The sequence below is a fragment of the Lucilia sericata genome, unplaced genomic scaffold, assembly GCF_015586225.1.
Source record: "Lucilia sericata isolate MDLA Ls3-8-SP2 unplaced genomic scaffold, ASM1558622v1 Contig000089F_arrow, whole genome shotgun sequence".
Taxonomy (NCBI): Eukaryota; Metazoa; Arthropoda; class Insecta; order Diptera; family Calliphoridae; genus Lucilia; species Lucilia sericata.
Window position 1 is genome coordinate 126,720 of NW_023994122.1, and position 18,776 is coordinate 145,495.

The 18,776-nt window shown below is 28.0% G+C and overlaps 2 protein-coding genes across 5 annotated transcripts in view; both read left to right on the top strand.

Annotated features, from left to right (window-relative positions):
• Positions 1 to 6,383, top strand: part of LOC119599815 — a 49,669-nt gene extending 43,286 nt beyond the window's left edge. For all 4 annotated transcript variants that reach the window (XM_037949711.1, XM_037949709.1, XM_037949712.1 and 1 more), the window contains exons 3-5: positions 3,138 to 3,734; positions 4,838 to 4,925; positions 5,078 to 6,383. In XM_037949711.1, the coding sequence (XP_037805639.1) occupies positions 3,138 to 3,734; positions 4,838 to 4,925; positions 5,078 to 5,270 (878 nt within the window). In that variant the 3' untranslated portion in view covers positions 5,271 to 6,383. The remainder of the gene's footprint in view (positions 1 to 3,137; positions 3,735 to 4,837; positions 4,926 to 5,077) is intronic.
• A 5,770-nt stretch (positions 6,384 to 12,153) lies between these two features.
• On the top strand, positions 12,154 to 15,173 carry LOC119599818. The gene is made up of 3 exons (XM_037949715.1): positions 12,154 to 12,262; positions 12,332 to 12,406; positions 14,529 to 15,173. The coding sequence occupies exons 2-3, from the start codon at positions 12,383 to 12,385 to the stop codon at positions 15,120 to 15,122; spliced, it is 618 nt and encodes a 205-aa protein (XP_037805643.1). The 5' UTR covers positions 12,154 to 12,262; positions 12,332 to 12,382; the 3' UTR covers positions 15,123 to 15,173.
• The last annotated feature ends 3,603 nt before the right edge of the window (positions 15,174 to 18,776 follow it).

Consider the following 18,776-nt stretch of genomic DNA (forward strand, 5'->3'; position numbering starts at 1 on the left):
AGTAAAATTTTGGTTTTCTCAAAAAAAAAATCATTGACGAAAAAACAAAAACAACTATCTCAGTAAGTTATATATATGTACATGAACTAACAAACTTTGTAGAAAACTCAACCCATTGTAAAGTATATTAAAGACGTGAGCAAGCAGAAAGTTACGTGAAGAAACATAAAATTATCAAGAATAATATATAGATCAGCAATTTATTTGCTATTTAGTCAGAATGTATTCATTATTTTTCATAAGGGAAAACATAAAATGTGCTTGTATTCAATAATATGTATTTGTAATAGGATGGCGATAATTGTTAAGAGACATCCGCTGGTAGGGAATTGAAGACGATCTAATTTTTTTAATCGCATTCAGTTTAGTAATATGTTTCGTTCAGGGTATGTGTCAAAAAAGTATCCACCGGACACCCTAATATACCCTAATATACTCTAATAATTAATTAACTAACTAACTAACTAACTAACTAACTAACTAACTAACTAACTAACTAACTAACTAACTAACTAACTAACTAACTAACTAACTAACTAACTAACTAACTAACTACTAACTAACTAACTAACTAACTAACTACTAACTACTAACTACTAACTAACTAACTAACTAACTAACTACTAACTAACTAACTAACTAACTAACTAACTAACTAACTAACTAACTAACTAACTAACTAACTACTAACTAACTAACTAACTAACTAACTAACTAACTAACTAACTAACTAACTAACTAACTAACTAACTAACTAACTAACTAACTAACTAACTAACTAACTAACTACTAACTAACTACTAACTAACTAACTAACTAACTAACTAACTAACTAACTAACTAACTAACTAACTAACTAACTAACTAACTAACTAACTAACTAACTAACTAACTAACTAACTAACTAACTAACTAACTACTAACTAACTAACTAACTACTAACTAACTAACTACTAACTACTAACTAACTAACTAACTAACTAACTAACTACTAACTAACTAACTAACTAACTAACTAACTAACTAACTAACTAACTAACTAACTAACTAACTAACTAACTAACTAACTAACTACTAACTAACTAACTAACTAACTAACTAACTAACTAACTAACTAACTAACTAACTAACTAACTAACTAACTAACTAACTAACTAACTAACTAACTAACTAACTAACTAACTAACTAACTAACTAACTAACTAACTAACTAACTAACTAACTACTAACTAACTAACTAACTAACTAACTAACTAACTAACTAACTACTACTAACTAACTAACTAACTAACTAACTAACTAACTAACTAACTAACTAACTAACTAACTAACTAACTAACTAACTAACTAACTAACTAACTAACTAACTAACTAACTAACTAACTAACTAACTAACTAACTAACTAACTAACTAACTAACTAACTAACTACTAACTAACTAACTAACTAACTAACTAACTAACTAACTAACTAACTACTAACTAACTAACTAACTAACTAACTAACTAACTAACTAACTAACTAACTAACTAACTAACTAACTAACTAACTAACTAACTAACTAACTAACTAACTAACTAACTAACTAACTAACTAACTAACTAACTAACTAACTAACTAACTAACTAACTAACTAACTAACTAACTAACTAACTAACTAACTAACTAACTAACTAACTAACTACTAACTAACTAACTAACTAACTAACTAACTAACTAACTAACTAACTAACTAACTAACTAACTAACTAACTAACTAACTAACTAACTAACTACTAACTAACTAACTAACTAACTAACTAACTAACTAACTAACTAACTAACTAACTAACTAACTAACTAACTAACTAACTAACTAACTAACTAACTAACTAACTAACTAACTAACTAACTAACTAACTAACTAACTAACTACTAACTAACTAACTAACTAACTAACTAACTAACTAACTAACTAACTAACTAACTAACTAACTACTAACTAACTAACTAACTAACTAACTAACTAACTAACTAACTAACTAACTAACTACTACTACTAACTAACTAACTAACTAACTAACTAACTAACTAACTACTAACTAACTAACTAACTAACTAACTAACTAACTAACTACTAACTAACTAACTAACTAACTAACTAACTAACTAACTAACTAACTAACTAACTAACTAACTAACTAACTAACTAACTAACTAACTAACTAACTAACTAACTAACTAACTAACTAACTACTAACTAACTAACTAAACTAACTAACTAACTAACTAACTAACTAACTAACTAACTAACTAACTAACTACTAACTAACTAACTAACTAACTAACTAACTAACTACTAACTAACTAACTAACTACTAACTAACTAACTACTAACTAACTAACTAACTAACTAACTAACTAACTACTAACTACTAACTAACTAACCTAACTAACTACTAACTAACTACTAACTAACTAACTAACTAACTAACTAACTAACTAACTAACTAACTAACTAACTAACTAACTAACTAAATGAGACCGTGATTTTACCGTAAATTTATTTTCATATATGTATGGATGCCTTACTAATACTATGTTAAGGAAAACCCTAAAAACACACCTATTTTCTATAACATACTTTCAACATTCTTTAATGTGCATCAAAGGAATTGCCTTTCAATATTGTGTTCCATCCTTGTTTAAGATTTATTACATTTTTTAACCACACTAAAACAGTAGACAATGAAAAGGAAAACAAAGTAAGTGTGTTGTTATATTCAGCTATGCCGAATCTTATATACTCCTACTCACATCAAAACATTTATTTTAAACTCTAAGTAAATTATGCGGGCCTATATGTGGATTTAATTAACTCTTTGTGATTGTATCTTTAGTAATTTATTACAACAATTAAATTATTTAGTAGATTTATTTTAAACTGTGTCTATTAATTTCCATTATAAGGAAAGATTCGATCAATAATGGACCGAGCTCTTACTTCATGGCAATTTGCTATGACAACTTTATCTCCCAAAACGTAAATTTAGTCCTTTTAAATTTAAGAGATTTTATACAAAATCAACTTTACCGAACAATTTTTCATTAAAGAAAGCTTATAATAAAATTACCTGTATTTCGTTACTTTATTACAGATAAATACGTTAAAAGACCACCACGAAAAGCGTACGGACGTCTCAGTGTCGATTCAGATGATGCATCCTCTGCCAAACATAAAATCGATGATCCTTTTGATGATATTGATAACTTTGCCATGATTTCATCAGCTACTGCAAACGGCAATAGCAACAATTCCAATAAAATTACAACGGAACAACTGCACAACGGGTGTCATCAACATCATCATCATCACAATCACATACATACAAATGATGGAGACAGTGGTGGTGGTGAGGGTGGTGGCAATGGAAGTAGTGGTAGTGGTCTTAGTGGAGATGACAGTGGTTGTAGTGGGCTGAATTGTTGTAATGGTGATTTAAATAATTCATGTATCGATGATGGTGGCCACTGCACAGCTGCCGATTGTCAAGGAAATTATGCCGATAGTAATTTATGTCAATACAATATTTGCGGTGGCAGTAGTGGTGGAACAACAGCGACGACGATGGTGACGAGTAATGGTGCTTTAAAAGGAAATTCCACTACAACCCATCTGTATTGCAACAAAGAGGTGAACGAAAATACAATAAACCGATTACAAGCAATGGCTATGTCGGACGATGATGATTATGGTGAGTGTTTGTATGTGTTATATAAACTCTGGCTTATTATTACTTATTGTTGTTTTATTGGTAACTAAAATAATAGTTTGTTATTTTTTTAATGGGATTATTAAGATTAAAAGTACAAAATAAAATTTCACAGAGTTATATTCATACGTAAATAAATAGAATATTTACACGATTCATACTTAAGGGCTTATTTTTGCATATTTTGGACTTAGGGGCATATTGCAACTTTTTAGCGCAAATTCTAAATTATTTTGCCTGGATCCTTATGTCCGTCAGTCTGTTTGCCCGTCTGTCCTATTAAAATAAAAGATGCCAAATTTCTTCGAGATCTAAATTTTCTAAAATTCTATCAAACATGTAATCGAGAAGTATTTTATTTAAAACCATCAAATGACGAAATGTATGTCATATATGTTAGACATTCAGAATGTGTCATTCTATGCAATATAAAACTAATTGTTTCATAATTTCGCTTCATAAATTTTTTATAATAATGATATTGATTAAAATTTTGATTAACTTTTACAATTTTGTATTAATTAGGGTTCTATAAATCGACTTTCGAATAATCGAACAATCTACTTTTTGTCGAAAAGTCGAAGTCGACTATTTTGTTCCAAAAAAGCCTGTAACTCGACTAACGTCTATGAAAAAAGTCGAAAAGTCGACTTTGTAAATAAAAGTCGAAAAAAAGTCGATAAGTCGAAAATAGTCGATAAGTCGTAAAAAAGTCGGAAAAGGTCGAAAAAAGTAAAAAAAAAGTCAAAAACTCGAAAATAGTAGAAAAATGTCAAAAATAGTCGAAAATTTTAAAAAAGTGGGAAAAAAGTCAAAAACTCGAAAAAAGTAAGTAGTCGAAAAAAAGTCGAAAATAGTCAAAAAAAAAAGTCGAAAAAAATCGAAAAGTCTACTATTTATATAATACTCAAAGTCGAAAAGTCTAAAAGTCGACTTTTAACTTAAATGCAAAAAGTCGAATAGTCGACTTTTCGTTTCAACTATAGAACCCTAGTATTAATCTGAATAATCATCAATTAAATTAAAAAACACAATAATACAAAACACTTGTCAACACAATTTTTAATATTTTAATAAATTTTTAGATGAATCTCTGACTTGTAATGTGTGTGATAGAGCATTCCATTGTCACAGGCAACTGGCATCACATCAACAAAAGAAACGACATTTTGGGTAAGAGTTTTTTTTTACTTTTTGCAAATACATAAAAAAATATGTATTACAAGAAATTTTTTAAGATATGTTTGATTGATAGATTAATTAAATTTCATTTTCTATTTTCCGGACTTTTTTTCATATTTACTTCATCTACTCCCAAACACCAGATGTGGCGGATGTGATAGTTTATTCCCTTCGCTTATGCTGTTAGAGCATCATAAAGAGGAATTCGAACATTGGAGTGATGATGAGATTAATCGACGTGTTTGTTGTCGTCGTAATCGTGGTGATGATTATTTTACGGATACAGACTCATTTACTAGCGAAGCGGAAAGTGAGGATTTAGAGAGATTACTTTAAGTAAAGCAAAAAACTCAAGAAAACTTTTTTTTTTGTTATATAGTATGTGAAAAAACATATCCATTTAATGATGTTTTTTCTGACTTCCTGTGAAATAGTATAAATTGAAGAACATGATTTTATAAAACCTATTTTTGTATAAGCTTAAAAAATGTAATATGTAAATGGTTTTGGGCTATAGTTATATATTATTAAATTTGAATTGTTTTATTTGTTATATTTAAATATGAAATTTCAAAACATAATCTGGACCATACAGTACGTATTTAATTACGGTTTAAAGTTTCCATAAAAATCAATACTGTACAGAAATTTTAATATTTAAAATTTTTATGAAGAAATGCCCAAAATTCATTTACATACACAATTTCCATTGTTTCCCAAGGCAGTGAAACACACACACACACAAATCTCAAAAGGAGCAAAACTGTAACAGAAAACAATCTGTTCAATCATATCAAAAGCAACAAAAGAGAAACTAAAAGGAGAAATAAATAGAATTTATAACAAAAGCATATAAAAAGTATAAAATAAAAGAAAATAGTAAATGTAAATTTATAACTAAAATATACAAAAAAAAAAAAAAAAAAAAAAAAACAAAACAAAACTTTAATAAAATAAATGCATATTTTGTAAAAAAGGGTATTCACAAAATGGTGTGAATGACAACATATTTCGAGTGATAAATATTTTTAAGTTAGAGTTATTGTGAATACCTTTTAACCAACAAGCTACCTTTTTACAATAGGTGTAAAAAATGTTTTATTTTTTATTTTCCATTATTGCTAGTTGTTAATTATGTAACATTTTTTAAAGCTATATTCTTGAAATATAGTAATTAACAAACATATCCAGGTGTACCAGCTAATAGAGACAACAACTGCAGTTTTTATTTCTCAATAAAGTTTTTCTACATTTGTCTTTAAGCGACTGCAAGAACCAGACCTTGTTTTCTTTATATTTTTTCTAAGTTTTTATAATAAAACTGAGTCCTTAAGAATTATTTTCCATAACAATCATTAAAATGTACTTTTTAGTAGTATTTAGTGTACGTACTATTTGGATGTTATATAAAAATATATTTAGTAAATATTATATAAAATAATAAACAATTTATTTGTATATGTAATTAATAATACGTGTATATGTCAAAATAAAGTATTTAGTTTCATAAAAAATAATGTTTTTTTATTATTCTATCAGAACTGAACAAAGACATTATTGATATGATATCCAGCTTAAAATATGAATTATAGAGTTTTGTCAAGTAAACATTTATTTAAATTTCAGACGAATGTAGAGCATGTGAAACTCTGGAAGCACTTTTTTGCCACTGTCAAGCATTCGTCGAAGTTAGATCCAAGTATGTTATTTCGGAAATAACATTTCTGATTAATACTGATTGGAAAATTCTTAGGAATTACGTTCAGGAAACTTAGTTTCTGAACATTGAAAAATAATATACTCAGTGAACAAATTTTTATTATTTTTTTTTTCTTTTTTTCATGAAAAGGAGCGCACAACAGGCCCGATAGTGGCCTAGGTATATTTCTTCGGATGTCATGTACTATACATCCTCCTATCAACATAACCTAAATTTCTATAAATTTTTTTCTAAAAAAAAAATTGATTTGTACAAAAATTATATATTGTTGTCTCAACAAAATGCTCATTTAAACAAGTAAGAAAATATAGTCGGACATGGCCTATATGATACCCTATAGCAGCTATTAGAAAATTTTAAATGAGTATTATTTTTAATAAATAAGCATTTATGTTGGATTTTGCCTTAAATTCGATATATTTTTGATTAAATTCTGATATTCTCAAAGATGCTATACATGGGGTCAAAGGGTCAAATATAAATCGATCATAACAAAATTTGCTAGAGGGATTGTTGTTGACATACAATTTAGTAACTAATGCCGAATTTCATCGAAATACAAAGCTCCAAAGCTCAATTTAAGGGGTCCGGTTGTATGGGGGCTAGTTGAAATAATGGACTGATATCAACCAAAATCTATAATCAGAACGAACCTAGTAATACGTGTATCAAATTTCATCGAATTGTCTTTAAGATAGCGATCTGTAGTTAGATTACAAGGTTTATATGGGCAAACGGACAGACAGACGGACATGACTTAATCTACTTAGAAAATGATTTTAATGCGTTACAAACATCAGCACAAATCCAATATCCCCTCCCTACAAAAGTGGTGTAGGGTATAAAAATAGTTAAAGAATTGCAGCATGGATAGAATAAAGGTGTAAAGACCACATTTTCTAAAACGCTGTTTTTGACATAATAGTGTTCAACTGATCTACTTAAATTTAAAGATTAACTAATGCATGGATAACATAAAAGTGGCTATATCCATAATTATAAATAGGAATATATTTTGTTTTTTAAAAGATTTAAGTTGAGGTGCTTTTGGTTAAAATAAGGAGCTTATGTAGTGGATAATGTCAACTATGTACCGAAAATATTTACTAGAGCGATTTTGCTTCCCATAGAACTTGTTTTTGTCTAATTTCATAACGAGAATATTTAGTTAAGTTATGAGCGTTAAAGCCATTTTGTGAAGGGAATTATGGACCGATCCTCATAATATTTAGTAAAGATGTTTTTTCGTATATTTTATGTTAAATTTCGTCGCTACACTGCTATTATTAAGTCAGTTATGTCAGCTTTGAAGTAATATTCTTAGGAGGGCCTTATATATATATGGGTTGGGTTAGATTATGGTCCGATATCCACTATACATTACAATATAAATTTTGGTATAAAAAAAAATTATTCCAAATTTTATCACGATTTCTCTATAATTAACTAATTTAATGACCTTTAAACATTTCGAAGGGCATGTATCGGTGCTAGGCGAAATCATGGACCGATATTGCTAATTTTTAATAGCAATCAAACCTTAATACAAGAAAAAATTGTGCAAAATTCTCCCCCGTCTGGTCTCTATCGTGAACAGACAGACGGACGGGCATGACTTGATCGTTTTAAATAAGGACCTAGAATATATATAATTTTGTGGGTCTACGACCAATATTTTGATGGTGGGTATAAAAATAAATATTTTTAAATTTTACCTCCAAAATGGGACACTTATAGTCAATCATATTTTAGACATATCAGTGTTCCGAATTTCATGTAAATCGGTTAGTATTTTGGGTGTAGAAATAGAACAAAGTTATAGAAGATCTGATACAACCATCATTATCAGTGTGTAAAATTTGATGTAAATTGGATCACTAATTTTGTAGCTAAAGAGTAAAAGTCTTATTTAAATATTTCAAATAAACGGTATAAATAATATTTAATACATTTTTAATAACATGTACACAACAGATTTTTTCAAAAAATATCTGGCAGCCCTGTTTATGAATATTTATTTTTTGAGCTTTTTTCAAATGCCCACATTTTGTTTATTCCTCTGTTATTAACATTTTCTGTAGCTTTTGGTTATAGCAAATGTAAAAGCTTTTTGTTAATAAAAATATAGCTTTTAACAACGCTAGATGTCGCATATAAATAAATTGTCTTGTGTTAACTGAAAGTTATTTAAATTATAAAAAAATATATATAATGCAATACGACTAGTTCTCCTTAGACTACAATCAATTTGTCCTTAGCCAACTATGCATAAATCTGTGGGAATAATAAAAAAGCAATTTCGATCATTTAGTTTATGACTAGTATAGTAACTGAAATGCTCATTATTTTTGTAAATCCCATTTTATGTTTGAAAGTTATTTAAATAGGAATAAAATGACGTAAATGTCTATATTAAAATTTAAAATACTCTACATTCTAAATTTTTGAGCTTTTAAAAAAGGAACTGTTTAAGATTATTGCTGTTTTGTTATCATTATAAATATCAGTCATAAAGTGAACAACTGTGTTAAATTTTAAACAAAACTACTTAATAACATACATATATTGTTTCAGAATTCTAATTCCATAGATAGACTGGTTTCTGTTTTTTTATTTTTGTGAATGCTGATTGATTTTTATAAACCGATTTGATCTCTCTATATGTATTTTGTTTTGAAATGTCAGCGTAACAATGGATTTTTTTTTTAATTTAATGAGATTAATCTTAAGAATAATCTATTGTAAGTTTATGCCAATATTTTTTTAATATTGGCATTTATAATGAATTTATTTATTCAGCTTGTTATAAATTATAAATAATAACATTATTAGTATTATTAATTTTATCCAAAAATTTTAATTGATAAATCCATAATTTGCTATGAATCGCTTTTAGAAGTCAGTTTAATAAGACCCGTTTGTCTACCACTGAAAACTTTGTATTTAAAATAATTTTTAGCACAATTCGTTAAAATTTTTAAGACTAGGAGAAATCTTATTTATTATACCATTTGTAAGAAATCGAAACATTGGCTGTAAACCCACAAAAATATATATATTTTCAGGTCTTTATTAAATTCCAAGATGATCTATACATGTCCGTTTGCCTGTTGTGATCAAGCTAGGGACAACACGGGGGAGCTAAGCAGTTGAAATTTTGTATACACATTCTCTATTGATAAGGTTTGTTTGACAGTACAAACATCGTCTCACAATTTCGAATAGCCTCGAAATACTGTTTAAAAGGTCATAAATTAATTAATTATACAGCAATCGTGATACAATTTCTTATACAAACAAAAGTTATATTGTCATGAATGGTGGACATCAGACCATAATTGATCCTACCTCCCATAGAAGGTCCCCCTAATAAAATTACTTTAACGCTCATAACTGGGTTAATAATAGCAGCATAGCGGATAAATTCGAAATAATTATCGTGGATTATGTGGATCGTTTCCTAACAGTAAAGCATTAAAGATAATTTTCAAAAATATATTGAAAAAATAGTTTTCTCCTAAATTCGCAAAATACCACAAATCTTTGCATGATATTAAAGATATTAATTATTTTTCATTTAATTTTTAAAATCTGAAATTTTTTTTTTAACAAAATTTTTAAAATTAAGCTCAAGAATATCTTACACCGAAAAGTAAGGGATTAAAATACACAATAACATTTTAAGTCAGTATTTTAACACGGTGATGACCTGAAGGCAAGTACTTACCATGCTCGATTACAAATAGGGAGTTAGGTAAGTACTTACTGCGATTGCCTGTAAATAATAAAAACAAGTATATAAAACAAGATATGTTACAAATTTTTATTATTTTTTAATTCTTAATTCAGAAATATTTTAATAATTTGTAGACAAAAAAGGATTTTCTGAAAGAGGAGTTATATAGAGGCGGGGGGTTAATATGGTCCTATCCTTATACATTTTGGTAGAGGTATTTACGTCTACATCTGTTATTTATGCAGAATATCATCGTGATATTAGTGTGAATTTTGACCATCGAATCATTTTCTGAAGGAGACTTTGTATTAGGGATAGGGTCAAATGAGGCCCAATCATTACGAAAATCAGCTGTATTATTAAGACTTATATAAAACTAATTTTTGCGATTTTTAAAGTAATATAAGAATATTTGACACATTTTTTGAGCTCAAAATCCTATACGAAATAATGGACCGATTTTTACCATTTTTTTAAATTTTTTCCTTAGTATGAGTATGTATGTTCCAAATTTCATCAAATTATCTTAAAAATTGCGACCTGTAGAGTCCGCACAAGGTTTATATAGACACATAGACACACAGGCGGACATAGCTAAATCGACTTGGAAAGTGATTCCGATTGGTATACTTTATGACGGGTGTAGGACCATTTTTGGGTGTTTCAAACATCAACACAAATGCATAATACCCTCCCCACTATAGTGGTGTAGGGTATAAAATATTGCCTACAAGGATACGTCCACTGGGTCTATTAATAGTTTTCACCAAAAATAATTTTTCTTTTGTGTTAAAAACAAAGTTCGAAAACAGTATAGAAAGGTTGAAAAGTAAGTTTTTACATATTATATTATTTGTAAGTCATTACAAGACCCCTTCTAAGTAATGCAGACGGTATATAGTAGTCATTGAAAAGTAAGTTGTTGAGTAAGTACAAGCCATTGGCATGTTTTTGCTGGGGAAGTTTTGAAACTGCCGTCTGAAGAGTTTTCCATTTATGACTACTTATACTCCAAAAAACGGTTTATAAACTTACAGTTAATGCATTAATTTTTTTTGAAATATTTCGCATTTAAGTGTTTTCTCACAATAAAAAGTTTTTTCATCGTTGACCTGTGTTATTTACTGATTTAATTATACTTATGTATGTTATTTAATAAAATTAACGTAAGTATAATTAATTTCTAAATTAAATATTTGAAAAATATACCTATTTAGTTATATGCCAGATATTTCCTGCACAAATAATTAACTAAAAATCTGTGTTACCAATTAGAAAATCATTTAGTATTATTTTTAGACTAGCAGGAAAAAATGTTGTTTAGTAAAAAAACTCTATTACTCGCATAAATTAGGGAATCCCAAAATATTTCCATACTACAAATTAGCTTCAAAAGCAGCGAGAAAAAAGAAATTTTATCTATTTTATGGCAACCAAATGTCTAACAAGAACCAGTTTATTGTGTATCAAATATTTTATTTGACAGAAAAAAAAACTAGTCATACATTAATATTTTGTATCAGTGTTACTTCTCGCTATGACCCATTAGCATAAAACAGATTATATTTATTGACTTATTCAACATGACGAACATGTTTTAAGAGTAAGAGAGTTTAGCCCTGAACTTGAAAACATTTTTTCGTAAGCTTTAGAATTTTGAGTAGACGGTTAAAGAATAGAATGAGAATAAAATGGAATAGAAGAAAACAAAAGAAATAAATTGATATTCATCTGTCCATATAAGAGCATTCATTAAGTGCTTGAGCTGGCTGCTGTAATTTATTCAATTAAAATCAATTTAAGTTAAGTTAACAAGAGTTTGTGTGTGTGTTTCTTTTTGTCAAAAGTAAACGGCTTTAAGCCAGTAATTGAGTGAGTAATTAAGTGTGTTTGATGTTGTATTGATTGTATAGTGTAAAATACGTTTTTTTTTGTAATAAGGAGGAAGTAATTTCAAGTGCTGTTATTTCAATTGATTTAAAATACTTCAAAATGATGTTGAGATTTTTATGTTGTGTAAGTGGTTTGTTTTTTTTACATTTAAATATTTTCATAAGAAAATATATACATTGTTTCCAAAATTTTAAAAAAAAATATATATCAATCAGATATAAAAAAAATGTTCTCAGAAATTTCTATGCGATTCCAAAGTGTTTTTTTTTTTTTTTGTTTGAAGAAATTAAACTTGTTTAATAATAACAAAATACATAAATTTTTTTTCTAATAAAAAATTTTTAAATTTTATTTAAAAAAATATTTTGCTTTCTATAAACAAATTTAAAAAAAATTTCATACAAATAAAAGATAAATTGTTAAAAAAAAATATTAAATATTTTTAAAATTTTATTATAAATAAAACAAGTAAGAATGTATAGTCGGGCATGACCGACAATATGATCCCAGTGAGTATGTTAAAAATATGGATTATTTTTCTAATAATAAAGAATGTTTTTTAACAAATTGTTACCAAAAAAATGATTTTCTGAAAGAAGGGTTATATGGGGGCAAAGGTAAATATGTTCCTATCCGTATTCATTTTGGTAGAGTGACTTATGATGACATTAAAGTTGTTTATGCAGAATATCAACGTGATAGTCGTTCTTATACCCTACACCATATTAGTGGAGAGGGTATATTGGGTTTGTGATGATGTTTGTAACACATAAAAATATTCGTGCTATACCCACCTTAAAGTATACCAATCGAGTTAGGCTGGCTGGTTGTCCATGTAAACCTTGTACACGCACTTCTTTTGGCCTATTGAAAATGGTTAAAATCTATCCATTATTTCACCTAGCCTTCATACAACAGAACACCCCGAAAAGGGCCTTTGAGATCATAATTATGTTAAATATACCTATATCTCGATGGAAAGCACCTTAAATAAGTTTTACATAAACTTTGATGACCTTGCGAAATTTTATAAAGATCGGGCTTCATTTGACCCTAGCTCCCATACGAAGTCCCCTTCAGAAAATGACTTAAATGTCCAAAATTCGCATATAAACACAAATATCGCGAGGAAATTCAGCACAAATAAATATTATATAAATATAAATCTATTCGCGAAATTTTATCGAAATCGGTCTATATTTGGCCCAAGCCCCCATATAAACCCTTTTTCAGAAAATTAGTTTTTCGTCCATAAATTACTTAAATATACCGGAAACAAGGTTATATTGAAGGTAAATACTTCATTATGAAAAATAAATCACATTTAATATTCATAACTGGTGTTGGGTATCATATGGTCGGCCACGCCCGACTATACTTTTTTACTTGTTTAAATTTCCATTTTTAAGTCATTTCCACCTTTAAGTCATTTTTTGAAGGGGACTTTGTATGGGGGCTAGGGTCAAATGAGACCCTATCATTACGGAAATTGGCAGTATCATTTAAACCTACATAAAACTAAGATTTGCCGATTTTTGTAGAGATTGCACAATATTTAACATTATAATATAAGTTCAAAAGCCTTATTCGAGAGATACGGTTATATGAGAGCTTGGCGAAATAATGGATCTATTTCAACCATTTTCAACAGACTTTGTCCTTGGGTCAAAAGAAGACTATGTGGCAAATTTCTTCAAATTATATTGAAAATTGCGACATGCAGCGTGCGCACAAGGTTTACATGAACACACGGACAGACAGACACACAGACTGACGGACAGACAGACGGATATAGCTCAGAAAGTGATTCTGAGCCGATTGGTATACTTTAAGGTGGTGGAGGACCAATATTTTTGGGTATTACAAACATCAGCACAAACGCATAATACCCTCCCCACTATAGTGGTGTAGGGTATAATTAAAAAATCGCAGTATTTGCAATTAAATCGTTTAATGAGAAAAAATATTCAAATTGTCTCTCATTTTGCTGTCCAAAAAATTAACAAGTTTATTATATGATGGAAGCCATTTATAGTACTTCCCGACAATTGAATGACTAGACAAATGTTTTCATATCAGATACATATCTTCTACATACGACCGTTTCTTTTATTAAATCATTATAATGAAATGTTTTAATTATTTATTATTCTGTTAAACATAAATATTTGCAGAATGATTACACAAAACACATGAAAAAAAACATAATTACTAACAATATTTCATTTTTTAATAATATTTGCAGTTTTTGATACTAATACAAACCGGTTGGTCGTCAAATCAATATCTTTTCGAAAGTACTCGTGGTCTGGGAACACTACATACACAACAAATTAACCCAGCATATGATATACAATACTATTTCTTTAGTGCTCCAGAGGACAAAATTGATCAAAATGAAGCCTTAAGAAAACTTATACCATTAATAAAGGCACGTCAACAAGTTATATTTATTAAAAATCCTGAAAATAATAACTACGAAAAGGCTTTAGAAAATCTAATACAAAACGCAGTACAACCAAAAACCCATATTTATGTACTTAACAAAGAGCCCAATTATGCTGGACTACAGAAAAAGTTCCAAACTTTACAGAAGACAGTACATCATAAACCCGAAGTACACTTTATAAAATATCGCAATCCGGCGGAAGCTCAACAAATACAATCGACAATTATACAAAAATATGGAGGCAGAAGTAGCGATAAAGCCGCCCTCAAACAGACACGTTCTGTGGCAAGTGATAATAAACCAGTAGATAAAAATTATGCTATAAATTTCTTGCCAACGGGTGTGGATGTTGTACCCGGTAGTTCATATATACCATTAGTTTTGTATTAATTGCATTCATTCAACAGATTTTTTGTTTGATTAAACAACTTGTTAAAAGTACTGACTGGAGTTTTATTATATGATTAATTAATTTAATGATTTGTATTAAAAAAAATTAGTTAATTAAAAAAAATTAAAAATTATAATAATGGAATTTAACACTCCCTAACAAAAATGTAAAAAAATAAGATTTAAATTTAGAATTTATTTCAATTTAATCATTGTTAAACTTTGCAATAAAGTATTGGTATGCATATTTTTAATACATAGTACATACATACATACATATATATGTATACATACATATGTATGTATATATTTTTAAACTTTATCATGACTCTGCTCTTTTGTTTTTTTTAACATTTAAAATTATAATTCCCACTAAATGGAATTTTGCTTTTGAGCATTAACTTATTATTGTTGTTTGTTTTTATTTTAGTTGACGCAGCTGATAAGATATGGTCAATAAACTATTAACAAGAAAAAACCACATAAATATAAAATTCTTATACATAAAGGTGTAACAATTTGCTAATGATTCATAATTTGGTTTTTAAGCACAATTCAATTTTAAATATATGTATAGTGTGAATGTATCAGAGAATAAATTTTTACATACTAACACTAAATATTTATAATATTTAATCGTTAAAACAATTTATGATTTGTTTAGTTTGTTTATTTTTAAGATTTGTATGCGATTAGAAACAAATAAACGAGCGAACGAATAAACAAATGTGTTACAAATGAGCAACAAATATCAAAAAGTTTTTTTTACTTTTATTTATTGTTTTTGTATTGAAAAAAATATTTAATAATCACAAATATTTTATCGTATACATTGCCGTACACTTATCGATATTTTAAAGATAAGTACTTAAACAGTTAGTTAAAAGACTGACTTCTTTAATTGTTTTAAGTTATATTATATATCGCTCATTTACTTCAAGTGTGGCATAATTCAAAATTGGAGTTTTCGGACTGAGGACTACAAAACAGGCCTCATACTAAAGTATTTCATGTAGATTTTTTTTAATTTTCAAATATGTCAAAACTAAAACTCATGTTTTGACGAGTGTTAGATAAATAAAATTAAGTTCTAATTGTAATGAGAAACATACTTATTAACCTCTACTATCTGAATCTGGTCTAATTTTGAATTCATTATTGTCATTAAACATTCAAAGCCAATTTACTCGAAACGTATTTTTTTGCATTATGCCAGACTTGTAGTAAATGAGCGATATGTTAAATGATTTCTTTTAGTAAAATTTTCCTTCAGCAATCAACATTAATAACAATCAACAAAATAAAATACAAATGGGCGGGATATAAGTAGTGGGCGTGCCATCTATTAAAATCAATAATTTTAATTAATATCAAGAATAAATCGTGTACCAAAATTGTAGACGACTAATTTTATTTCTATTTCACATAATTTATATAAAAATGTGCAGATTGAAACAGTGGGCGTGGCACTTTTTACAAATATAAATAGTTATTATTGAATATTTCTAAATTTTTAACAGTTAACTTTTTGACTACATCTTCTGTAATAGAACTGAAAATGGGCGGATTATATAATGGGTAAGGCGTTTCACTTGGAAATATGATGAGTCATGTGAAAATAAAGCCGCTAGGATTCTAATTATTATTTTTACCATAACATGTTGTTATTAAAATAATTAACACAAATCAAGTTTTCGAATAAAGTAAAAATTGTTGCATTTCACGAAAAATTAATGTCCCAGCAAAAAAAAAAACGAAGCACTTCCAAGAGCATAACATTTATAACCACTTCAACTTCTTTAATGACTTCTGAACTCCTTATTGATGTTAATATAATTCAATTCAAATTAGTCCTATTCTATAATACTACAATTTCACTTTCAACTAACTTCCAAAAAAAAGAACATACAGATGAACATAAAAATGAATTCTTGAGAATGACATCAGAAGTACTGAATTTGGAATCAAATCAAAAAGACATCCCTCGTATGACAAGCCTGTGTTTAAATCATCGCTTTTTCAGGTCTTTTTTTGAACTTTCATGGAGTAAATTCTACTTCTTTGGAAGTTATTTTTTTGCTGGGATGGGGGCTTTCAAATGCTCTTTAATAGAGGGTACTACCTATCAGTGTTGCCAGGAGCTTCAGAAATAAAAGGCTAAATCTAAATGTTCGAAAAGGCCAGAAAATGCTAAAAGGATTTTAAAAATAAGGCTAGAAAAAGGCTAAACTTGTATACCTTTTAAATATGAAAAATTAAAGTCGGGCATTTCCAACCATTTTCTGAGTCGACTTAGTCCATAGCCTGGCTTACTAGCTGGGTGTCTTCACGAATTTAATAAAATGCTACTCTATTTATACTCTAAACCATTTTAGTGGAGACGGTAAAAAATATTTGTCATTTACTGATCTTAAAGTATACATCTCCTTACAATATTTTTCTGTCCATGTTAAGCTTTCAAGACAATTTTTTTTAGACGAAGCCTGTATAACGGTTTAAATCGGTCCACCTTGGCCCCATACAACTGAACACCACGAATAGTGCTTTTGGTTAATATGTATACCTTTATATCGAAAGAAGTCAGAACAAAGTTTTATAGCTTTCTATAAGCATTGATGATAATACTCGGACGTCATTTGACCCTAGCCCTTTATACAAAAAGAATCTAAAATTAATTTGTCTATAACTGTAGCTCATCCGATCACTTAGAGTAGAAGGAAATCAGTTAAAAGTAGTAAAATAAATTAATTTCATAATATCTACTATAGCTATAAACAAAATATTCTCCTTAAAAACAATAATTTTATTAAAACAACTTTTTGAATCGGAAAATTTTTCTAAATGTTCCTGAAATTTTAGCCCTTTTAAGGCTAAATAAGAAAGCGGAAAAAGTGTAGAAAAAACCAGAAGCTAAAATATACATTTTGAGGCTAAATGATAAATAAAAAGGCTAAATTGAGCCTTAAAAAGGCTAACCTGCAACACTGCTACCAATATTAATTTTTCGTTGAAGTAGATTAACTTAGACACTTAAAGAAAAATTTTAGTTCAAACAAAAACATGTATGTATTTAAATTGGAAAAATGCGCTGGAATAAATTTTCACCAAATTCTTTAAATTTACTTCATACAACAAACTATATATTAAAATGGAATGTAGGTAATACGTAAGATAAAAAAAACTTTTACCGATTTCAAAGTTTGAAAATGTGAATTTAATAAAGCCATATCATTAATTTCGACCACTGTGCATTGGTTGTGTTATGTGAAAAATTTGCTTAAACAATTAAAATAAACTGCCCAGCAAAAACTAGATAATGACTTTCAATTGTAATTACTTAGCTAACAAGATACTTTTCAAAGACTACAACATATCGTCTGGATTACTTATAAGGTCTTACTAATAATGTGTTATATAAGTACTTTCTAATTCATTACCTATCTTGACTTTGAAGCTTTAGAAACTGTATACGTTTTTTCATTCGATTTACTATTACCACTTTTTTAAATAGCTTGTAAGCGTTTGTGGTAAGTAGTTGACTCCATTTTTAAACCCATCATAATGAAAGCTTTTGCTGGGTGTGTATAAAAGTTTTATATTTCGTGCGTTATTTGATCAAATGAAACAGTTTTCATTATGACGAACACCAAAAAA